General features: G+C 39.4%; 1 protein-coding gene across 1 annotated transcript; it reads right to left on the reverse strand.

The window, feature by feature from the left end:
- Window positions 1-860: 860 nt before the first annotated feature.
- IL7R (interleukin 7 receptor) lies at window positions 861-23,776 on the reverse strand. Its single transcript, XM_019737279.2, has 8 exons — window positions 23,562-23,776; window positions 19,677-19,815; window positions 13,665-13,822; window positions 9,254-9,411; window positions 6,929-7,091; window positions 5,841-5,934; window positions 4,827-4,902; window positions 861-4,444 (listed from the first exon to the last, which is right to left on the reverse strand). Exons 1-8 carry the CDS (start codon window positions 23,683-23,685, stop codon window positions 3,941-3,943), a joined length of 1,416 nt encoding a protein of 471 aa, XP_019592838.2. The 5' UTR covers window positions 23,686-23,776; the 3' UTR covers window positions 861-3,940.
- Between the last annotated feature and the right edge of the window lie 741 nt (window positions 23,777-24,517).

Genomic DNA, 24,517 nt, shown 5'->3' on the forward strand with positions numbered 1-24,517 from the left:
ACTAGCACATTAAGTGTGACTTCCTTCATTTTACCCTTCTTGGCACTTCTTCCATAAGGCATCGTGTGTGTGTGTGTGTGTGTGTGTGTGGTGTGTGTGTTTTCTCACCAAGCTACAGAACCACCTGCTGTTATTTATTTGGGGAACACCCCATGCTATGAGGCAGAGTCGGCCACTTACTCTAAAAGATAAAAATGGCAGCTCTTCTCTGCTCCCCATTGCTAGGGCTCAGGCACAAGGGCTAGGCATAGTTGCAATCAACCATAAGCTTCAGACTTGCCATTAAACCAGCAACCAGAGATGTGATGTCATAGATGCTGCTGTGAGTCTGCTCTGGAGCTGGTGGTGGCAGTGAAGGTGGCTGTTCTCAGTTTCTGGAGGTGCCAGTGGTAGAAATATGGGGTGGCTCTGTGGCTTCCATGTGTGGTTCTTTGGCCCTCCCAGATATTCTGTGAGCCTTCTCGTAACCTTTAATCAATTCCTTTCCTGTTCAAATTAGCCCAAATTGATTTGTATTGCTTAAAGCTAAGGTTCCTGATGATACTTTGCCTAAAGTAATGATATAACCTTGTAAGTGTTCCTATGTGTCTTTGTCTCCATATGATTGCGAGCTGGGAACATCCCATCTCATCCCTGCAAGTCCAGTGCTCAGCATTGGACAAAGTAACGCAAAGCAGAAATTAGCAAATCTGTGAATTTGTGAATTAATCACTTAATTGATGAAAAAGTTTCCTCTGAAAATCCAAATCCATATAATGACAGCAAATGACACCAGAATGTTTCCATTGGCTGAGGAGAGCTATGGCCCGTTATGGGTATCCTTCTCTCTATATTTCTCACAGAAGACAAGTACAGTCATGGAGAGTCCCACAGCATTTAATTAAATATGAGATAGTAACATATATTGGATACTCATATTCTTAGCAGCTCTGCAAAATGTTTGTAATACACATGGAAAATACATGGTCAAATCAGAGACCTTCACTGTAGTGAACAATGGATATTTTAAAGAATAACCCCAAAGAAAAACCACTGAGCTGGCAGAAATGCCATCTGATCTGCATCATCCAATTGTCCATCCATGTATTGTCACCACCTCCCTGGCCAGTTCCATCTTGCAGCCCCTCTAGAAATGCTATGAAAACAGAAGTAGGCACATCCGAAACAGCCCATCCTTGGCTTTTTGAGGCAAATTCTCATGGAAACCGGAATGACAAGAGATGCAAAGCTGGTAGAAAATCAATCAAATAAGCCAGGGCTCCCTAGATCCAGACATAGTTGTTTAACCAAATTAGCTGCCCATTTACCAGTTTTCTTTTTCATTTCATGCTATACAGAACCAGCAGTTTTCATCTCTGATTTATACATTGTCTCTGACCAGTTTTTCTTGTTTAATAAAATCCAAAAGGGGGTTGTTCATCAGAGCAAATTTGAAACCTGACCTTATACATGGTCTCTGAGTATATAATCAAGCATCAGCAGCAGTTCTAAAAGTATAATACATGGATATAAAATGCCTCCAGTAACAGACAGACATTCACACACTACATAAATTCAAATTATAACCTATGCCTAACAGCACTGAAATGAGGGATTCTGAAGTGGAGGGACCTTGACTTTTCTCCTCATTTCTTCAAGAGATTGTTCATTTTTTCAGGGATACAAATTTATGGCTTCCAGTCCTTACGTAACATGTAAGGCTGAGTGATTTACCTGTCTTCTCCACTTACCAATTTTCCAATAAGTCAGAAATCATAACAACAAATACTTCATAGGGCCTCTCCGAATAAGGTACAAGAGAGTTGGCTGGGCATGAAGTTTCATGGGATGACCTTGAGGTCATTTTGGCTCCCACTGCTACAAAAGGTAAAGAACACATGCCTACCTGGTAGAAGATGTCTCCTGCTACTTCCACACCAGGCAAAGGCTGCTTTTTCTCCTTGCTGCATTTTACGGCATTTTCCCCGCTCTCCATCCGAACACTTAGAACATGCCTCCATTGCAGCATTTCATATGATTATAATCGTTTGTTTACAAAGCTGCCACTTTTTGTTAAATTTTTCACTTCATGAGGGCAGGTTCCTAACCTTATTGGGCTTCAAGTCTCAGTGCCTAACACGAGATGGTTGGCACATAGCAGGCTTTCCACAAATCCTTGTCAAGGAAATGGAAAAGATAATGCTTAGGGGAGTGCTTTGAAAACCGCAAAGCACAGAGCAAACCTACGGGATGATGAGATTACATTCAGTACCAGTAATGCAGGCAAAGGGGCTTGGGAAGTACAACACCCAACTGAAGGATAAGTTGATATGATTACCATTAGGTTTCCAAACCAACAGATAACTTCTCTTGGCTCACTATTTAAGCTCCCTTCACAGATATCCCAACACAAACAAACACAAAGAATATTAAAAAGTTTAAAAAACAGTCTCTTCCCCAAACAAACTAAAAACAGAAAAAAAAGCCAAATATAAACAACAACGACAACAAAGCCCAAACAAACCCCAGGCCCTATGTGCTTCTTTACTTCCCGGACTGCCTCTGTCCTGTCTGGCTCTGCACATACCTGGGGTCTGGGCACCGGTGGGAGAGGGGCCAGCTGTACTCCCCCAAGCGGAGGCCGTTCACCTGCCTTGACTTGGTCTCATCTAGACCAAGAAAGGCAAGAGGACACATGTGGAATGTTCATATTATGTCTCTCTATATCTTCAAGAATGTGGCCACAGTCAGTCGGTTCACTCACTCACTATAACTTCATCCCCCTGATGTTTGTGGCAACGTCTGTAGAACTTGCGATGGTTTGTGATGCGTTTGGGTTGGAGCAGTCTCTACACACATAGCAGGGTTATCGTCCGGCTCATTGCTCGCATGCACCACTATCCAGTGGGTTCTTCTTCTATCCATGGATGCAGCTGGGTGGCGGTAGCAGGGGCTTGTGCTCGGACAACCAACAGGAGACATTCTGGGTTTCTGCTTTATCCTCCCCTCGAGCACTGTTTCAGAAAAATGAAATGAAATGGGCTTTGTGGCATTTTGTTGTCTTCATTTTTCATGGACATGGCTGGCCATGGTACCACACAGCGTGAGACCATTTCTCCCCCACAGCTTTTTTAGTTCAGGTGACCGTACTAACTGGTGTCCCATTTGTCTGGGACACTCCCAGTTTATGCGTCTTGTCCTGGGGTGATTATTTATACCTTCTCCTTTCACTTTCAAAAGTGACCCAGTGTGGACATGAATTATACAGTCAGCCTGTTAACAGTGAGGCTTGGTACTCGAGAACAGGGCAGTCCCTCGTTAAGAGGAAGGCACATAGCTTCGGGGAGACTGCAGTTAGACGCTCGGGCATCAGATCTTGGTTCCAGCCTTTGCTGAGTGGGAAACATGGACAAGTTACTTCAAGCCTCAGTTTCATCATCTAAGCCAAAGAGAATAATAATAATAATTATATTATTATTACTACTACTAATAATTGTATTATTAATAATAATAACAATCATCCCCCACCTCCTGGGATGATTGTGCGGACACTGTGAGACAACATGTGCACTAGCAAGCATTGGAGATATATTAACAGTTTGTCCTAATATTAGGCATGCTCGCTCCTGTCCCCCTTTCCTTCTTTCATTCCTTTCTCCCTTCCTGCCTTCCTGGCCCCTCCATCTCCTTCCTTTCCTCCATCCTTTCTTTCACTCTTTCCTGCCTTTTGTACTTTCTGAAATAATTGAATCATTTGGGTTGCCTGAGCAGAATGCTCTTGCCTTATCTGAATGCTACTGAAGTGGGAGTGGGGTGGCGTGGGGTGGGCAAAGCGATGTTTTAGAATCCTGAGGTTGCGCAGAGGGTTGCGTGAATTTGGTCTTCTTGGTGAAGTGAGGGAGGGTAGGAGCTCAGTCATCTCTGCCGACCACAGTGATTCCAGTCCTGGGGTTCTTACAATTCACTGGTTTTGGTAGAAGCTGGACATGGTGACATATGCTTCTTCTTGACTTGGTCCCAAGGAAGTGAGGAGGGGCTGTCCCTGGGTAGCTGGGTTCAACGTCAGGATTTCTGATTGGAAAGGAAATGGAGGGGACAGGGTGCCATTTGTAGTTCCAGGGCCAACCAGCAGGCCCTGGTCCTCATGAGGCTCATTCTTACCACCTGCCCTGCAGTCTGGGGACCTGGAGAAGGAGAGCTCAGGGGCATCACATGCGCTGACATTCCTAGCCAGGCATCCGAGGGGTGCATCTCCTCTGAAAGGTTTTGGGGTGATGACTGCATGCTTGGGTGGCCAGGTGGGACCCTGCACACTCCCTCCAGGCCTCTGCTTCTCAGATTCTTCTAGTTGTGGAGAAAATGTGTCTTGCAGGAAACCTTCCACTTCATCTCTAGCTTGAATGCCATCCACCTTATGAATCTGGCAGTCAAGGAAACTTTCAGGATTGAAACTCGCATACAAATTCTGCACCAAAAAAGAGAACAGGCATTAAGAGCACACTGGAGAGACACAGCACCAAATGTTCTGTTCAGGAAAATTTCTAAAGAACTGGGTTTACTTGGGAATGTTGGAGATTAACCCACATGTTCTGGCTGACTGCTTTTGGACCTTCTGTGACACCTCAGTGTCGGAAGCAACCACTGGCTGTGCCCTCCACCCTGGAGAGGCCTGGGACGTGTATCTCATATTAGTTTCTTACCTCCAGAAGTTGCAGCTAGGATCTTACAAGGGATTCTGGTTTGGGGATGAACAAAAGACCACAACTTGAGGTGCAGCTATTCCTTATCCTTCTGTATCATTCTTGGTGCCTCCGACATAGTGATAGAAAAGCATCAGAAGCACTCACCTTTTTTGGTTTCTTGCACAGTTGCTCCAGAGTCTTCTTATGATCAGGGAGACTGGGCCATATGATAGGCTTAATTCTGAAATAAGAAGACATTGATAGATCAGATGCATGGCAGAGAGAGCAGGCACAATTGATCTTTCCATTTATTCTGATCCAGTAATCAGAAGAGTGCATTTCTAGTCTGGGCTCTGCCACAGCTAGGTGGGTCACCTTGGGTAAGTGCCTTCTTTTCTCTGATCCTCAGTGTCCTACCAATGGAGCAGCTGGACCAGAGATTGTTTTCAGTGATCTACTCTGTGAACAAGACATAACAATGATATACCTCTGAGACAGAGCCCTGGAGAGAGGGAACCATGAGACTCAGCAATGAAGTGGTTTGGTGTAATTATGAAACTAAAATTTGCCCTGCTCCTTTACTATATAGCTGCTGTCATCTTATTCCTTGTCTTTACTGGCAGCAAACCCTTATCTCTTATTTTGGTAGAAGTGAGGAACATTTTCTAAGTTACCCAGAGACATTGCTTTAAGGGGGTGCTTTTCAAACTGGAATCCTTGCAATTCTTGGGATACGTGGCCCCATGCTGAGGGCATCTTTCCAGCACATTAATAACTTGACTGATATGTATCTAAAACATCATTTTTTTATGATGAAATAATCATGGCCCTATCATGAGGTAAAATGCAAAAATGCCAAGAATGCATGTACTAAAAGTCAAGACTTCAAACATATTCTGCATTTTTTCATGGGTGCCTCTAGTTGCGCATGCATTCTGGAGGCACGGCTCCTAATCCTTTAGGAGGAAAAGTTTGGGAGGAGAGTTTGCCCTATATCCAGTTTATATATTTTCAGCTCTTAGGAAATTAATTATGGAAAGTCGCCAATGCCTGAGGATGAAAAGAGATGTTGGGTACATAATTCCTGAAATGCCTTTGTAGTTTTCTCATCAATAAATAGGGTTAGAGTTCTGACTGTCTGGGTTCCTGCATAACCACCCTCTGATTAAAGAAATTCACCTTTTTTTCCATAACACACAGGCCAAAATGAACATCAGAGCCACACAGAAGAAACTCAGCATGCTGACAATTAGTAAAACAGGATCCGTCTCCCCTGAAATACAAGGACAATTCTAGGTTAACAATCATTAAGCATGAAGCAGGGGAGACTTCAAGATGCTTTGAGTTTATTTAGTACCTCGAGTCCATTTATTAATATTATTTCTTGAAAGTTGCTCTTCAGTGAACAGTATGATGTAATAGCTTTATGGGGGAATTTTGGCTTTAGTAAATTGCACTGACTTAGGTGACTGGATCTAGAATGTTTGTCACTTGAAATGTAAAATTGACCTACCATTAAAGATACAGCACTCTCTCACTGACTCCCATTACCAGGAGAAAGAAGTCGAGCAAGGAATAATGAGATAGATACTCTACCCTGCAGTTTCAGCCATTTCTAGGATATGGGAGAACAGTTCCCCTCATCCCTCAGAGGGAATGTATATGCACAGTGTGTTGAGTCCCCAGAGGCCTGCTTGAGCCGCGTCCTTTGACTTTTCTGGCCATTATCACTTCCTAGGCCCCCGGATATCTTCATTATTCTGGAAAAGGAGGCCTGAGAGAGCCACAGCAATCTGCCAGTCTGCCACCAATACAGGTATTCCCTAGAGGGCCCTTATAGACACCAGCCACTGGGATCCCAGTCTAAACTGGTAAACTGGACGTAGTGGGTGGGGATTTGGTTCAGAATTATTAGCAGCTCCCAGGAGCATCTAGGGCTGTGACGTCCAGGCAGCTACCAAAGATCAGAAATTAAAGTCCCTACTTCCACTACTTCCTTGTTCTTCACAGAAAGGGAAAAGATGACAGGTCTTCTCCAAAGAAAATGTAAGAATGCCCTCAAGGGAGATATCTCTTTCACTCTCACTCACACTCACACATTTTTTTTTTAAATTAGAGTTTATTGGGGTGACAATGGTTAGTAAAGTTACACAGGTTTCAGATGTACAATTCTGCACTACGTCATCTATACATCACATTGTGTGTCACTCACACATTTTGACCTGCAAAGTACGATGTGGGGAACAGAGACCCCAGTTATTTCTCACCTTTGTTCTCTGGAGTTTTGAAGTGGAAACTTGGACTCCATTCACTCCAGAAGCCTTGAAAATAGTCGGCCAGAGGGATGGATCGGACTTTAATCTCATACATTGCATCAGCTTGTAGCTTTTTCTGTAGGAGTGTCAGCTTTGTACTGGATAAATTCACTTGCTAAAGAACAAAAAGTGCCGCCATATTTGTAGGATGGAAAAGGTGCTACCCAAATCTCTCAATTCATTCAGGTCAAGTATCTTTAGTCTTGTGGATATTCTCTCAAATTTCTGTCATACATGTGGAGGAACCCTGACATGCGGAGGGGTCAGCGGCAGAATTTGGGGCAGAGACTTTGAGCTCATAAATGATGTTATTAGGTTGGTGCAAAAGTAATTGCAGTTTTTGCTTTTATTTTTAACCTTTTAAACCACAATTACTTTTGCACCCACCTAATATAAATGGTGTAGGAGGGCAGTGGTACAATGGCTCTCTTCAGGTGACTTGGGCCCTCCCATTTTGGGAGGATATATGTCACTCCCTGCCTCCCACCTTCCTTTCCACACTTCAGTCTCTTCCTTTCTCTGTCCTTTCACCTCCCAAGGGGAGATAAAAGGAAATGGTGAGACTAGTGAGCAAAAAAATAATTTCCCTCCAGAAAGATACCATTCTACATTGTGAATAGCAATATAGAGGCAGCGGTCTCACCAACACTGTGTATTATCCTTAAGAAAACAAGAGTTCTATAGATTTTTTGGGGGGGTCAAAAGTATGTCCCATTGTTATTTACATCTATATTCATTTGATTATTAGTTTTCATGTTTATTGAATTTATATATTTCTTATTTTGTGAAATATTTCCAAGTTTCTTGCTAATTTTTCTATTGTTATATTTGTCTTTTTCCTGATGACTTTAAGACTTCCTTATATATTAAAGAGATCAACTATCTGTCAGTTGTAAGTGTGGCAACATAATCCTAATATTTTATTTGCCTTACAACATTGATTATTGTGTGTACTAACATTATAAACCTTTATTTTTATGTAGTCGTCTCTATCAATCTTTTGCTTTCTTTTACTGATTTTATGTTTAGAATATTCTTCTTCATGTCAAGATTATATAAACATCCACCTATTTATTTTCTAGCTTAAAGTTTTACTTTTACATAATTCCCTTAAATTATCTTTTTTTGTGCTTTTGTTGTTAAATGGAGGGGTTTAGGCATTTAACTTAATTTTCCCCCAAACAGTTAACTGATTGTTTTGGCACCATTTTTTTAAAAAAAAATCCTTCCTTTTCCCTCTGTAGTTTATTTTCTATTGGTGCAATTTTCAGATAAAGACTAGAAGAGGGCAGGATCAAGGTGGTCCAGGTTGTGTGTGTGTGTGTGTGTGTGTGTGTAGGGGGTGATAGAAGGTGGCCTGGGGCAGGCATTACGCTTCTGTAAGTAGCATAAAGCAGCATACTGCAAACAAGATTGATCCTTATCTTAGAAAGGAGAACAGTGTGGGCAAGCAGGCACTCTGTTCGCCTTGAGAAAGAGAAATCTTCATCTGTTTTCTCTCCGTGTGGTGCAAAAAGGACAGAACGTAAGCCAGTGGTTTCAAAGGGACCTGAGAACCTTTGTAAGAATGTAAGAAATGTAGTATTCTACCTTTTCCCCACCTCCTCCGCCAAACAGATTGGAGGGGCAGCCAGACCATTCAAACTGCAGTGAATCCTGAAGTCTAAATAACCCTCCAAATTATGAAGTGTGAAAATTTAGTGGTTATTCAAGACCTAAGGACTCATACTTTTTTTTTTTTTAAAAAAAAAAGAAGCAAAATGCTCCTGCTCCTCTCCTCTTTTACTCCTTTATGCTACCTTCGCAACTTCCATAAACCAGTTGCGCCTCTGGCGTGGTGACATTTTTGCCTGAGCTGCCTGTGAGAGTTGTGTTACTTTTTAAGGCCCCCAAATAAAGAGGATGGATTTGGTCTTGACTTAGATTGTTAACCCATCAACCTAATTTAGAAACATTACAAGGACAAAAAATAGAACAAGAAAAAAAAAAATCAGAGCTAGAACAGGAAGGGCCAGAGAAGATCCAGGTTTTGTGGGATTTGAAGCTTATACCCTTAGAAGCTTCTTTCAGTTAAAGATACATTTTAAACATAAAATTGTTAGGGGACCTCCACAGGTAAATGTACCTCTGGGGCAATAAAATATGTAATATTAAGAAGTTTCTATTTTATAGTTTTACACATTTATATATTTTAATCTACATGTATAATTTATTAAGTACATTTATATATACATCTTTATAAATTTCATAATCCATAAATGTAGTTGATCTACATACCGTCCAATCATTTTCAATTTTTTCCTGGCGGTAGGCTACCTCATGTATTAATTTTTTTACATACTTCTTTTGTAAGTGTGATGTATTAAATGTCACCACAAAGTCATTTGCTTCCTTGCGATAGATGACTTTTAGGTCAAAAGGAGCCTCAGGTTTAACTGGAAAGGAAAAAGAAATGAGTTCAGTTTACAGGGCAGTCAAAGAAATAATTATAATTTTTAAATTTCGTCTATCCTGAAAATGACAGTTGTGTTCAGAAATCCATTTGTTCTTCCTTGTTCAAAGCCTGACTACATTTCCCAGCATCCCTTGCAGTTGGGTGTGGCCCAGTGAGCAATATGATGTGTACCACCTCCTATCCTGGCCCAGAAACCCCACATGTGTCCCGCTATGCCTGTTCCCCTTTCACCACTCCGAGTCAGATATTTAAGACAGTGGAGCCACAGGATGAAGAAGCCTTGAATATTGCTTGGAGGACTGCAATTCACAGGTTAGAAAGAAATGTGAACAAGAAATAAACTTAGGGTGTTTGAGATGTCATACTTTTTAGGGCTTATTTGTTACAGCAGCTAGTGTTAATTTTAGACTAAAACACATTCTCTTTGCCTTTTGAACACTTATTATTAACTAACCCCAAAGCATGAGTATTTAAACTTCGAGTCTTCATTATTCCAATAAGATCGGCTGTGATAAGCTGGGAGCCTTGCACCTCATTTCAGCTACATAGAAGTTGAGGGTATGCACCCTGGCTCTGGCTAGGAACTTCCGATGGGACCTCAGGCTGCCTCCCCTTCAATCTTGTTTGCATTAGTTCTAAACTTTTCTCTGGTCTCTTCCTTCTGCCTGCCTGCCTCACAGAGTTGCTGTTAGGATCACGTGAACTTAATATGAAATGCTGTTGGAGGAAGACAGGTATTATTTCAGGCAGAACAAACCTGAGAAGGGTATTGAATTCCTAGAAGAGCATGTGTGTCAGGTCTCCCCACCATTGATCGGGGGCTTCCCTGTCCTGACCCCTTAGCTGATCTTTCACCTAAGCCTGGGAGGTTAGTTATCTGGGGATGGGACAGCCACTTTTCTGCATGGCTGATCTCAAATAGAGATGAGGGAACACATAAGTTAAAATCTAACCTATACCTGTTGTTAATGAGAGAGTGTGTGTTCATCAAACTTTTACTCAGTAGACTGAGCTGGATTCTAGGCAATGTGAGCTTGGCTTTAAGACCAATTTGCTGACCCAGTAAAATGAACCCGCATGGTGGAGTTTGGCCCACTTATTGTCATCAGTTTCTCATAGTGGTGTCTGCCTGAGTTTCTCCTGCATTGCTTCAGAGGTACTGTAAAAAAGAGGAAGTGGCTCCTTCTTTACCCTTGGATGTCTTGTGAATGGGGAAGTTGATCCTGTTTTACCCTTATATACACTATGAAACGGGAAGATGCTTTAAAAGGAAACAGGGGGAAAGGGGGTAGGTGTACAGAAACAGACCAACAGAGAACACTGTCAACCTTTTTATACCTGCCAAGGCAGTTCCTACGCTTCATTCAAAGAAATAATTAAGAGTCACATTCTCAACAAAACCTCTGACGCTTGATTTCCTTTTCCCATCCTCATCCGCCAAGGACTCTCATTAAAGGAAGAATTAAGGGAAGAACAGCTAAGATTGATTATGTACCTACTACATGCCAAGTGCTGCTTATGCCATGTTCCATCAACAATAACTCATCTCCACTGTGCTGATGAGGAAACTGAGTCTCAGAGAGGTTGATTCCCTTTAGTTCAGGCCCCTGTAGGATGGTATGCGGATTTAAACTCAATTCTGTCTGATTCTGATGCCCATTCTTCTTCATTTTGCTTTTGTTTCTGGATTCCATTATTTCCCACTGGCTTGTCCAGGCCCTCTCCCCACATGTCTGCCTCTAACCCAAATGGTGTCTTTGAACACGTTCGAAAAAGGTGCTCATTCCTCGAGCAACATTTTAGAAAGTTAATTTATTCTTGCACAATCCAAACAATTATGTAAATTTAACCTGCCAAGAAAAGTGGGAAGGCAAGATGCTGCCCCTCTAACTTTGATAGGGGTCCACACCTAAAGAAGGGGAAGTAAATGAGGGAGCAGGTGATTTTAGGGGAGCTCTGGCTCCAAGGTTCAATCAGGAGCATCCAGTTTAAATTCAATTCAATAATAGTTCCATGAATGACATGTCACATTAAGAACAAGAAAATGCTACTCTGAGACACACCTCTAGCACCTTTTATCCTGCTTGCTCAGGGTTGCGTTCCAAAGCCCCAAGGTGCTGACACCACCCCTTTCCCAAGGGCCCATGTTGCCAGCAGTGTGTATACCCTGCCTTTCCCCATCGTCCCTCTGATGAGACATGTAAGGTTTGCAATATGCTGGGTGGTACTAAATGTGACTGCTAAAAGCCCTGAGCATGTGAGATTTGGGGGTCAGGGTGTCACCTGCAGCCTATGGGTATGCCATGAGGGTTCACAGTTTCACTCTCTGGAACGCATGCACACTGGTGTGGGTTCCTGTGCACTGGTGTGGGTTTCTATAGAAGGGGCTCTCTTCTGATGCTCCAGGACTCTGTCAGAGGACTGAAAATCTCTACCCTCTCTGCCTGTTCTCAGAGAACGAATATATATTTGCAGTGTAAATAGTGACCCTTTAGATATAGTGCTCTTGTGCAGTGCACGAACTGAACAACCATCCATAGCAGTCTAGTCTTCAAATGATCAAAACCTAGCTTGCTTGTGTTGTAAACTCAGAGATACCTTGTGGTTGTCATCCCCACCTAGACAACACTCACACTGGTGGTGTCTATGTCTCTTTCCCACTACCACTGCTTTTTTACAAGATAATTGTTCACGTATGGAAGTTTTGCTTTTACTCTTTATTTTACGATCTTAGTGAAACAAAGCTGAGACTAGATTCCAAGTTTCTCTTTGTTGTCTCTAATGAATATTGCTCTCTTATATTTAATTTTATTTTTGGAGGGTGAAGGGGGTTGTTGAGAATAGGGAGAGACAGAACAATAGCATTTAAAACCAGCAAAGGAATTCATCTTTTCAGTCACTTTAAATAGCTTTTCATACTTATATTATTTCACCTGTAAATCTCCATAGATAGAATGCATACAAGTAATTAGTATTCTATTGTAGTGGTATATCATAATTGCCTTAGACCTTCTCTTATGCTAGGGTATCTCTGAGATTTTGAAAAAGAACCTTATTCCCCTCAGGGTCATAAATCTGTAAGTAACAGAAGAAATATTTGTGTTTATATTCCCAACCTTTCTGATTGTTTTGATTTACTTGCCTGGTAACCAAATAGTATATTGGTAATTAATATTGACTTATAACCAGATAATTGAATGGATTTACTGATTCGTATTATTATGTATATGGATATTATGCACAGCCAAAGAAAACATGAAGATGAGCTCAACAATTCAAATTATATCTTATTTGATATATAATTATCATTTTTTGGGCAAAGTATAATGTGCTTATCCTAGGCCAAGTCAGATTTGGCATCAATCCTCAATAATAGGTCTTTTAGAAAGGTGTGATGGTCACTTCATGTGTTAACATGGTGCCCAGTTGTTTGATCAAACACTAGTCTAAAGGTTATGTTGTTTAAAGACACAGCTAAGGTTTAAAGCAGTAGACTTTGAGTAAGACAAGTTTACCCTTTATAACATGGTAGGCTTCATTCAATCACACAAAGGCCTTAAAAACAAAGACTGAGATTCCCTGAAGAAGAAGCAAGCCTGTCTCCACAATGCAACATAGAAACCCTGGCTGAGTTTCCAGACTGCTTAGCTCACCCTGTGGAATTTGGACGCAAGACTACAATATCTACTCTGACCTGAATTTTTAGCCTTCTGGCTTGCCTTACAAATTTCAGACTTGCCAGCTCCCACAATCATGTGAGCCAATGTCTTCAATCTCTTTCTGGAAAGGCATATTTACTTTTTAAAATAAGTTGATTATTTAGCTACACACACTCAGAATATGGTACGTGTAAGGGGAGAAGACTGCATGAAATTCAGTAGAAAGTAAGGAGGAAGGAAAGGAAAGGAAAGAAAGGTCATATATGCGTGGCTGACAGGAGGCCCAGCTCTAGTTAGACACTTCGTATATAGATGACCTCTCCTTGCAGTCTGTAGGTGCCAATCAGTGTCATTCATAGTTGAGTTTGAAGATCCTCAGAATTCCCTCACAGTAAGAGTTAATAGCATAAGCTTCAAAACTTTCTTTAAAAAATTATTTATATGAGAGAATTTCCTATTCTCTATTGCAAATAGCTTTCACCATTTGTCTACTTTTAAAATCCAGAAAATCCAGAGAACATCAATGTCTTTAGAGATCTGAAAAATGACAACCATACCCCCATATTGTTCTTACCTATTTTCATTATCTTGATTTTTCTGCAAGTTACGATCTTTCCTCTAAGTTTCACACATATTTTGCTTTCTCCAATCAGTAAGAATTTGTCTGTCTTGAGGAGATACCTCTCTTGCAGTTTATTAAAATTCAGGCAACTGTTGACTGTCAGGGACTCACTATAGAAACAAAAAGGGGATCTGCTTAATTCAAGTAGGAGTTTCTGTATAGAGTGGAATGGCATCACACGTCCATTTCAGTTGTTTGGCTTCAACTCTGTTCACAGGTGTGTGAGTGGTTAGATGCGTGTTCAAGAGAGAGAAAGAATGAAAATAATGTAGCTTTTTGCTGCCTTTATTATCTGATGATTTACTCAGGCATTAGATGCAACTGAACCTTATGTAGTCAAAGCATGTTCATGAAAATAATGGAAAATTCTTATTTTTTAATAATTGATCACTGAAAAACAAATGCTTTGTTTAAGTCGAAGGGAATTGTGTTTTTTGATGTCTTATAGGAATAAATTGAAGTAACAAAGCCTGTAAAAAAAATGGCCAAAAAAGGGTTAAAGGAAATGATAAAATAGTCTAAAAGATGATATACATAAAACCATATATATTTAATGGATAATTTAGGGCCACAGTAATTTTTACTGTGCTCCACTTTTAACTCATCAACAGATTTTAAAAAACAAATATTATAACATTATTGTGACATTTATAAGGTATGTAGATGTAAACATATGACAACAGTTGTGCAAAGGATAGGATATGATAATTGGAACTATATTGTTGCAAATTTCTTATACTTTACATCAAATAGTACCATATTAAATCTAAATAAACTGTGATAAGGTTGAATATTGTAGTCTTTACAGCAATTACTAAAAAGAGTGCCCAAAAGTGAAAATAAGGAAAGAATTGAATATTTCAATTGCTCCATTTATTTCAAAGAAATTAAATTTATTGTTAATAAACTCTCCTACAAAAAAACCCAAAAAACTCTACCAACAGATGGTTATATGCTGGTAAACTCTGTCAAATATATAAGAAATAGTGCCAATCCCACACAAGTTCTTCCAGAAAACAGAGGAGAAATGGACCCTTCTTAACTTATTTTATGAAGTTAGCTCAACCCTGGTACCAAAAGCTGGCAAAAAAAACCAACATTACAGAAAAGAAATTTACAGATAAATGTCCCTGAAGAACACATATGCAAAGTTCCTCAAGAAAATATTAACACATTGATGCTAATACATAGTGAAACGTAGGATGTACCCCAGAATATCAAGATAGGTTCAATAAAGGTCGATCAATATAATTCACATTAACAGAATAAAGTACATAATTTGATCATCTCAAGTGATGCAGATAAAGCATTTGATGAAATTCATCATCCATTTATGATAAAAACTCTCGGTAGACAATTAATAGGAGGACACTTCTTCAACCTGATAAAAGACATTTACAAAAAGTCTATAGTTAATATTCTTAATGGTGAAATTGTGAATATTTTCCCTAAGATAAGGATAAGACAGGGATACCCACTTTCACCATTAATTTTCAACAGTATGCCCAGCCAGTGCTAGACAACAGAACCAATAAAAGTCACCTAGATTGGAAAGGAAGAAAAAAAAAGACTCCTTTATTTGCAGACAATGTTTGTTCATATGAAAAATAATAAAGATTCTCCAATACAATTATAGGAACTCATCACTAAATTGATGAATTCACTAGGGTGAATTCAGGTCGTTGTACAAAAGTCAATTATATTTCTATAGGTTAGTGTCAAACAATTAGAAAACTGATTTTTAAATGAACAGCATCATTTCTGATAGCAATAAAAACACAAAATGCCTAGAAATAAAATTAATAAAAGATGTTTAAGCCCTTTGCAATGGAGATTTCAAAACATTCCTGAAAGCTATGAAAAGGGATCTAAATAAATGAAGAGCTACATTCATGGATGAGCAAATTTAGCAGTAAAAAGATGGAAAATTTCCCCAAACTGGTATATATAATATTAATCAAAATCTCTGCAGGATTTTTAAAAAGTTGACAAACTGATTCTAAAATTTATGTGGAAATACAAAGAATAGACAAAGCAACACTGAAAAAGCAGAACAAATATGAAAAATTCAGTACACTTGATTTCCAACGTACTACAAAGCTATAATAGCAGAAAAAAGAGCCTCTGTGTAATAGAAAAATCCTTTACTACCTACAACACAGAATGTGCATTGGTTTTCTTTGGTGAATTGGATGTGCATGCACTTTTCTCTGCATGTGCCCAAGTGAGCCCTTTGCATGATCATTCCTGGACTCTGAACAGAAAGAACACGTCTGTGTGGCTTGAGGTGAAATGGGCATGCAGTTAAAATATGAGAATACCTCAAGTGTAGATGTAGAATTTCACCTTTGGCTTGCTGTGGTCTTTGAGTGACTGATTAAATTCCGTTTAAGTTTACTAATTGGCTGAATATGTTTGTTATTTGTGTGACATTCCTTAAAAGTATCCTCCCCCCCAAAATACTGCTTTTTCGTAACATCTTTTAGGGCTATGTGGTTGTTCTGGCTGTGTGTGTGTGTGTGTGTGTGTGTGTGTGTGTGTGTGTAGTTTTTAGAGAATGTGTTCCTTTTTGGGCTAGATGGGTTTTCCCACTTCAAGTCAAGAAAAAGTTGAAAGCCAGTATTTAAGGTAAGCTAGATGGATAACGGGGAGCAAACTTGGGAGCAGTATCAGATGGAAAATTTTGAAGATGGCAACACAGTCATGATTTGATGAATAATGTAAAAAAGAGGGAGACTTGGAGTAGGATCCCATTTCTAAATTTCAGGTAAACGTGTGAGTGGCTAATGGCTTTTTAGTTCAATCACTGAGTTTAGAATATATTTATAAGTAAAGTATGTGTGGAATATTCAGCTATAGATCCTTAACATATAGTAAATTCCTGGTACGGCTGGAAGTTTAGGAAGACTCTAAAATGGTATTCTCAGTTCATTTCCAATTTGAGGGGAATGAGATTAATGAGCAACAAAAAATGATCACCATATGGCTAATCTATGAGCCTGGGCATCCTTTTAAGGACTCTGAACTCCAGGAGCTCCTGTAGATGTGTGTGCAGTAGGGAAGATGGGGGGAAGGTACGCCACGCAAGGAGACTAAGATAAAACTATGGCCTACAATCCATAACCTTGCATTGTACCACTAACTCTGGCTTCAGGTGATTGGGGGAAAATTAGGGTTCCCCCATGAGTAGTTCAAATCAATTCAATTCAATTCATTTCAATTCACTTAATTAAATTAAACCAATTTACTTGGTTGCTAACTATGTATTGCTAGAGTTAGGAATGTTGTAAGACTACATGGTCTAACACAGCCCCTATCCCATGTGGTTACTGAACACTGGAAATATGGCTAGTTCAAACTGAGATGTGCTCTTAATGTGAAATACACACCCAATTTTGAAGATTTAGTATGCAAGGAAGAAGGTAAAATATCTCATCAATACTTTTTGTTTATAGGGATTATGTGTTGAAATGATGCTATTTTGGATATATTAGGTTAAATAAAACATTAAATAAAATTTAGGTTAAATAAAATAGGTTTCAATAAAATTATTAAAATTAATTTTACCTATTTTGTTTCTTTTCTAACTGTGGCTACTAGAAAATTTAGAATTGCTATCTAGTTCACGCATTTGTGGATCACATTGTATTTCTGTTGGATAGAGTCATTCTAGGGCATTTGAGCGGAGGAATAGCTAACAAATCTGACACTGTGAGACCTTCCCTGGGGACATCAACCCTAAGCCACTCACACACACGCCCTCATTCTGAAAATAGGGAAAGATTGCCGGGAACCATAGCACTTGATTTCTTATCCCACCTTCACCTTCCTCAATGTCCTGCAATCTTGTATAATTTAGTGTGATGGTGAAACAGATACTTAAATGGAAATAATAAAAACCAAACCAAAATAAAAAAGAAAACCACTATAGCTTTTATTCCTCATTTGGCCCCGAAAGACAGAATCTATCCGAAAAACACGGAACAACTTTGAAAGTTAGCGTGGTTTACTGTAAAAGAACTACATTAACAACAACACTTGACAGCTACTGCTAGCAAAGTCTAGAGCATGAGTTAGATTTCGCAAGGTGCAGCCTGTGGTGTTGGTAGTAATTGGTGAAAACAAAAAAATGACATATTTGAAGTGGTGTCTGTAGGCGGTACATGGAAATAACTATGGTGCCCCCAAGAATGTGGAAATAAACTCAACCTGAATATTTTCATTGTGGAAAAGAAACCCAACCTAACCAGCAAATATAGCACTCTGTTTAAGTGGGTTTAATTTGAGATACGTTGTCTGCTCTGAACCTAGAAGTTCCTCCAAACAGCCCTCAAAGTTTAGGTACCTTTATGCAACGGCTACTCTCCAGAAGCATCACAACCTACTAAGGAGTTCCTATTTATTGTTTCACACTGAAAACATGTCTTAAGACAATTCCTTTCCAATGGAGATATCTGAATCCAATTGGAAAACCCAAATGAAGGCTATGGATAGATTAAAACATGGAAGGAAATATCAAGAGACTTGTTAAAGGAAGTGGGCAAGTTTGTACAAGTGGGCAAGGAAGTGGCAGGTAAGTGAAAGTAGACAGAAAGGTCAGCCTCGGCCTCCCCAAGAAAAACCACAGCGATGACTGCTGCCCACTAGCCAGCTGTTGAAGAACCCAAAGTCAAACCTCTGTGTTGGAAGGGGTTTTGCCTATAAAATGACCGCATTGTTTGAGTTGTTTGGCTGTTTTAGTGCAGTCTAATTGCAGCGTACAGTCTAGACATGGTAGGTTCCTGTTCTCTTGACATATTTGATTCCTAGAAAGTGTATTATAGATGTGAACTGACAGAGGCTGATGGAGAACACACTGTGGAATTCAAGTCCAAGACCATGTTTACCCAGTGACTGCAGCAGGAATCACTGCAGGAACAGATGTAGGAAGCTCTTGTAAATTAATGTACGCCATGGAATTCGGGGCTTATCTAGACTCTAGATCATGGTGGGTTGGCTGAGTGTCTACGGAATTTAAGAAGCCTCTTTTACTACTGGTGGGTCTTGACTCACTTTCCTTATGAGGAAACTAACTAAAATCAGGTCATCCGTTAGACATTTGGAAATAGTCACAAGTAAGAATTTCATGTTAGAGTATTTTTAAAAAAATCACCAGAGATAGTAACCCTCAGCAAAAAGAGATGATTTGTGGAGGAGGGAGAAGATAAAGCTCTCTGAGCCCTTTACCAAGCTTTCAAAACAGAGACTTTCTCTTTTTGTTTGCCTTTTCTCTGAAGCCTCATGAAACCAGGAGCCAATTTATTCCTGCGGGTTTTTGGAAAATTGAAGGTATCTAACGTCAAACTGTGCCAAGAAGGTGGAAGTTAGATCTATATTCATAGATTTTTGACTTAATGGCTCTTTTTCATTACTTGTTACGTATCGGATGTGTCTTTTAATTAAATTATTAAAGCATTAAATTATTTAGTCATCACAATCCCCCCTCTCAGGTAGTATATCTCATTAACAGGTGAAGAAACTGCAGCATAGATAAGTTACACAAGTAGCTCTAGGTTAAAAAGCTAGTGAGTGCTGGTATTGGGATTAAACACCAGGCAACTCTGTTCCAGAGTATAACTTGAAGACATGAGATCATGTCATGTTAGGCAAAGAGATTTTTTAGGAGGAGCGTCCTAGGAGAAGTAGGAGTTAAGTTCTGCTATGAAGTCAGGAGGGATGTGGCCTCTCCCAGATCCATGCCATCATTTGGCTGCAGCAGCAGGACCTGAAAGACGAACCCATAAGAGTTGCTTTGCAGGAGTCTTTCAGTGAAGCACAAGGAGTTCCAGAAAGTTTTTGGAATTCATTCGATTGTAATATTTGATAGTTAGCCCCCACACTCCTTCCTTTGCCACTGTGGCGACACAGCACACAGAAAGGGAGACAATGGATTTCTAAGCACCCACTGAAGCCATCTTTCCTCACCATATTTCAAATTCCAGATTGGTGCTCTTGACATCCGGGTCATCAAAAGCACAGTTTATCAAGTGCTGGGATCCATTCACTTCCAACTGACTGTAGCAGGAGAATGAGTAGTCGTCCGGTTCTGCATCTTCAAAGTCTCCTAGAGAGGAACAAACCTGCAGCTGTTAATGAAACACATAAGTGCATCCTTTTGAAATCTGCAGTGACTTTAATGAAATGGCAGCCTTTGGGGGAAGGCATAACGAAGTGATTATAGTTTCTCTAAAGAAGAAAAGGCCAAGGGCACAGACAAGAAACAGTTTTCCAAAAACAAAAACCAAAATCCAAAGAAAAAACAAAAGAAATCCAAACTGAAACAAAACCTAATGAGCGCAGATTTTTCTAATAGAAAAAATAGTCATCACAATTAATAAAAAATCTCCAAATATTTCTAAATATTTCTGTCATTGGGTTAGTGCTTTAGAGATCTAGAATGAAACATGAAACACAGTTTTTCTTTTATTCAAGTGACAATTTCTTCTGTTAGTTTGACATTTCAAGTGAGAAGTTTCTTATCACCATCATTCATAGGCTACCTAGTCAAGTCTTTGACTTTATGACTGAGCTTCATTTATTCTCTCCCAAGTGTTTTTTTTTTGAATGAAGAAAGATGATAGCGGTCTTATAGTCAGAAGTTCACTTCTTTTAGGGTAGTTTTCCCTTGCCTAAATAGTGTCCCAAATAAAAGCGCCATGAATTATCTCCATTGTGTGGATATTTATTTAAGGCACTTTGCCTTACGCTGCTGAGGGAAATGCGGTTAGAAAAAAATTAGATTTGAGGAGACTTAGATCTGGTGGACCTTCCCATAAATCTTATAGATACTGCTTCTGTGCTTGTTGATCTTCTATAGATACTGTATCTTATAGATGTTAGCAAATTCTGGAAGCATGTGGGGGACCAGGAATTTTTTGCTGTCACTTTTGGAAAGTATAATCTGTCACAGATAGTATTCTATTTCTTAAGCTGGGTTGAAGCCGCTAAGTTTAAATAGACATTTTGTATGTATGTTTCACAATATTTAATAGAGAAAAAGCTGTCAGCAAGTATACTCCGATTGGGACCTGAGAAAATCCAGAGTAATCAAAGTCATTCTCAGAGGGCTCCTGTGTGAGCCTATGACTGCTTTTAGGTCCACCAGTACTAGAAATTAGATATTTCTAGGGCTTTAAATTGGATACAAAACATACTAAAGTTAAATCCCACTGGAGTGTCCCAAAGGTCGTGGGGTATACAAACAGCACCATCTTTATTTAAATAACCCAGTAGGTTGTGGGAAAGTTAGTAAAGCTGATTGTGAGTGGACCAACAAATTGAGTGACAGCTCGGTTCAGTCAAAGCAACAAATCTCGAAAAGCCGCATCTAGACAAGAGCTGTGGGCACTGCTTTTTCATTCTTGTCTTCTAATTTAACTTGAAGACACATCCTGTGAACATTCCTAGAATCCATCCAGCTCTCAATTCTGCTCCCAGCAAAGGCTCCTTGTGTAATTTCAGTAGGGTATGGCGCTCCTCCTGATGACAGCTTTAAATAATGAGGATCAGCCCACCATTTAGAGTTCACATTTCAGCATGTTCATTTCTAATCTTACAGACTTACCTCTCGGTCCCTAAAAGCATTTCTCAATGGAATGGTTCTGGGCAGTTTTAGCTTGCCCTTACATGGCAGCCCTCACGCTGTCTTGACATATTCTCTTCTTTGGACCTCTACCCATCCTATACAACAGAACCTACATTCGGATCTAGACACCCATGGATAAGCTTTGTCTCCCAAATACTTCAACATACAAAGTTAGCCAAAGAGAGAACGGTATAGGAGATGCTGGCAACAGAAAAAGCACTCTAACCGCCCTCAGCCATCTAGTCTGACGAAATGAGTTTGATGCATAGTCTCATACAATGTGCAAACCACTGGTCGTGCAATGTAGCAGTTCATTGGTTTTTCAGCAGGTATTACTGGGAAAATCCCCTTCAACAAATTACAAAGAGAATGTTATACCTGATCTAAGCTGAAAAAGTTAAAATAGTATACACAGTGGTTAAGACCCCCAGCACCAGAATTGGACAAATGCAGGTTTAAATCCTGGTTATTCTGCTTTGCAGTTGTGGTCCTCTGTCAGGTACTCAACCTCTTTAAGCCCCAGTTGTTCTGATATGTAAATTCATGCTTTTATGAGGAACCACTGAACAATGACAAAGACTTAACTTAGAACACAGTAAACACTCAATAAAGGTTAGCTATGACTACTGTCATATTTTTCGAGAAACAAGTAATGAAAATCAGAATTCTAATTCTAAGAATATGAACATGAGACTTTGGGGCTCCTTTGAAAAAAAGTTCTATGTCAAAGGTTTTATTCGTACTATGGCTTCAACATTACACAGAGCTTTTGAACAGTTAACCTATTATTTTTCAAATGCTCACTATTGAAGCATATTGTCCCATAAAAATTTAATTTTTTGGAATGTGTATTGTAGACAAGGTCATGTGGTTCTGAAGGCTTCCTAGTGAAAGGCATTAGTTGATTAAGTGTAAGTGGTTTGGACTTTTCAAAAGTCACCCTTTCTCCTCTTGATTGTCCGTGTGGTTATCAGAGAGCTAACGTATCTTTCAACAAACAGCAACTGATTATTTTACACCCTAATGGGGTAGTATTTTGATGTGATCATGTAGATGGGTAGTTACAGATCTCATAAAAAAAAAATCTGAAATTTAGAAAGTTGAAGTGAAAACTCGGCTTTCCATTAGAATTTTTATTTCTTTTAAAAATAGTATAACCACCAGGGAGAAATAGAGGGAATATATCATACTCCAAAAAGTCAGGTGTATGTGTTTGCTGCCAAGCATCTCTTGCGCAAACACGAGGCAACATTTCCCATGGAGTCATGAGCATCCCCCATAAAGTGATTCATACGTGGTCACAGTGTGAAAAATGTCAAACTTATAGCAATTCCTGTAATGACAATATTCTAGGGATTTCCATCCTGGGTGGTTACATGATTTAAATGATCTAAGCCGAGTCATTTGGCTGATGTGTCTGATGTCTTTGATAGGAAAATACTTTTTAACTCTTAAAGTGAAAGAATTTAATTTTCGGAAAGAAATTGGTGGTCTGACTTCTCAGGTAGCTCCTGTTGCTGCCGCTTTACTACAATTTGGTTGTAATTACAAGGTATTTACTAAGCATCCGCTTCTAAGTACTAAGTTTTTTGAAGATCTCAGAATTATTATATGACAGTAAATTTATTGATATGGAGATGATTAAATATCTTCTAATGAGACAGCTCACTCAGGTCTTTATTCAATTATTCACTAAGAATCTCACCTGAATCTATCAAAACTAAAGTGTTTTGAAGAAATTTTCAAATATGTACTGAATGTCAACTGTGATCTACACACTCTTTTAGGTGCTGGGGATATAGCAATGGTAAATGCAGACAAAGATTTTGGTTCTGAATGTTATTTTATCATAAAAGTTATGCTTTTGGGACCTCCTGAAAAGCTAAACAAAACACATCTAGCTTCATTTCTTAACAAGGTATAAGCAGCAAGCACAACCATTGCATTTATGTTGTGCAATAGACAACGACCAATATTAATATTCACATTTGGAGAATCAAATGCATTTCTTCTTGACAATTTTAAGACTTTACAAACCACCCTCAGTACGGTCCCCCCAACCCCCTGCCCTGATGGTTAGAACATACAGAATGATCAAATATGTGGCAAGTTCTCAAACTCCATTCCAACCGAGTACTCGGCTCAAGTCAGTTAGGGATCTGAGCAACCTAACGCATATGCCAGAGATTATCTGAAATCCTAAAGAAAACTTAGAAATGACTCACCATTCTGTGCATAGCCACTTTCTCCAGAAACGACTTGAAGTAAATAGAAAACCATACCAAAAGCCGTACTTAGAATTGTCATTCTGAGAGCGAGAAAAAGAGGAGAACAGGCGTGTGAGCCCATGTGTAGGAATGAATGAGAGAGAGAGAGAGAGTGCGTGCAAGAGTGAGAGAGACAGACTTAAATCTATAGCGTATGGCTTTCTACTTGTTTAACCACAGACAGGGGGAAGTATAAACACAGCAAAAAAAGAAGGCATATGCCAGAAACAGGAAGTCAGAGTAAAAGTATTGCTGCTGTAAGCAGAGATAGAGGAAATGAAGGGATAGACATTTGAAATTATTATATCTCTTTGGTATTCCTGGAAGCTCCCAAACTTACTGTGCTTATTTCAGAGTAATGTGTTAGATTTAAATCTAGACTCAGACTATTTCAGACTAGAGTGTGAATAGGGCCCACTTTAAAAGAATCATGAGACACAAATCTAACTTACAAAACTAACCAATTGGTTGTCAGAGGTGAATTTTGCTTTAAAATAAGATTCTGCACTTAATGAAGTAATTTGTTGTAGGTGTGTTAATTAGTTCAATCTCTGAACATAGGAAGTTTTGAAAGAAGAGCTGTTTTGTTCTGGTTGTTACTCTAAGAGTTACTTATACCTCACCCCTCACAGTTGGCAGTCAAGAATTATTATTATTATTTTTTAATTAAAGTGTATTGGGGTGACAATTGTTAGTAAAGTTACATAGGTTTCAGTTGTACAAAGAATTATTTGTTTAATTTAAGAGTTGACAAGCTATGGCCGAGGGGCCAAGTTTGGTCCACCACCTGGTTTTGTAAATAAAGTTTTATTGAAACGTGGCTGCTTTTGTGCTACAACAGCAGAGTTGAGTAGCTGAGACAAAAACTGCACGGCGCATAAAGTAAAATCTACTATTTGGCCCTTTATGGAAAA

Source organism: Rhinolophus sinicus, linkage group LG03 (genome assembly GCF_036562045.2).
Source record: "Rhinolophus sinicus isolate RSC01 linkage group LG03, ASM3656204v1, whole genome shotgun sequence".
Classification (NCBI taxonomy): Eukaryota; Metazoa; Chordata; class Mammalia; order Chiroptera; family Rhinolophidae; genus Rhinolophus; species Rhinolophus sinicus.

Bases quoted from the DNA above. Each gene is read 5' to 3' on its own strand.
- IL7R (XM_019737279.2), bottom strand. From the start codon at position 23,685: ATGGGCTCACACGCCTGTTCTCCTCTTTTTCTCGCTCTCAGAATGACA. The intron at 5,935-6,928 runs GTGAGAAATAAC...CTTGTATTTCAG, and splicing joins CAAAACTCCAGAGAACAAAG to GGGAGACGGATCCTGTTTTA. The intron at 4,445-4,826 runs GTGAGTGCTTCT...TTTTTGGTGCAG, and splicing joins TGTGCAAGAAACCAAAAAAG to AATTTGTATGCGAGTTTCAA.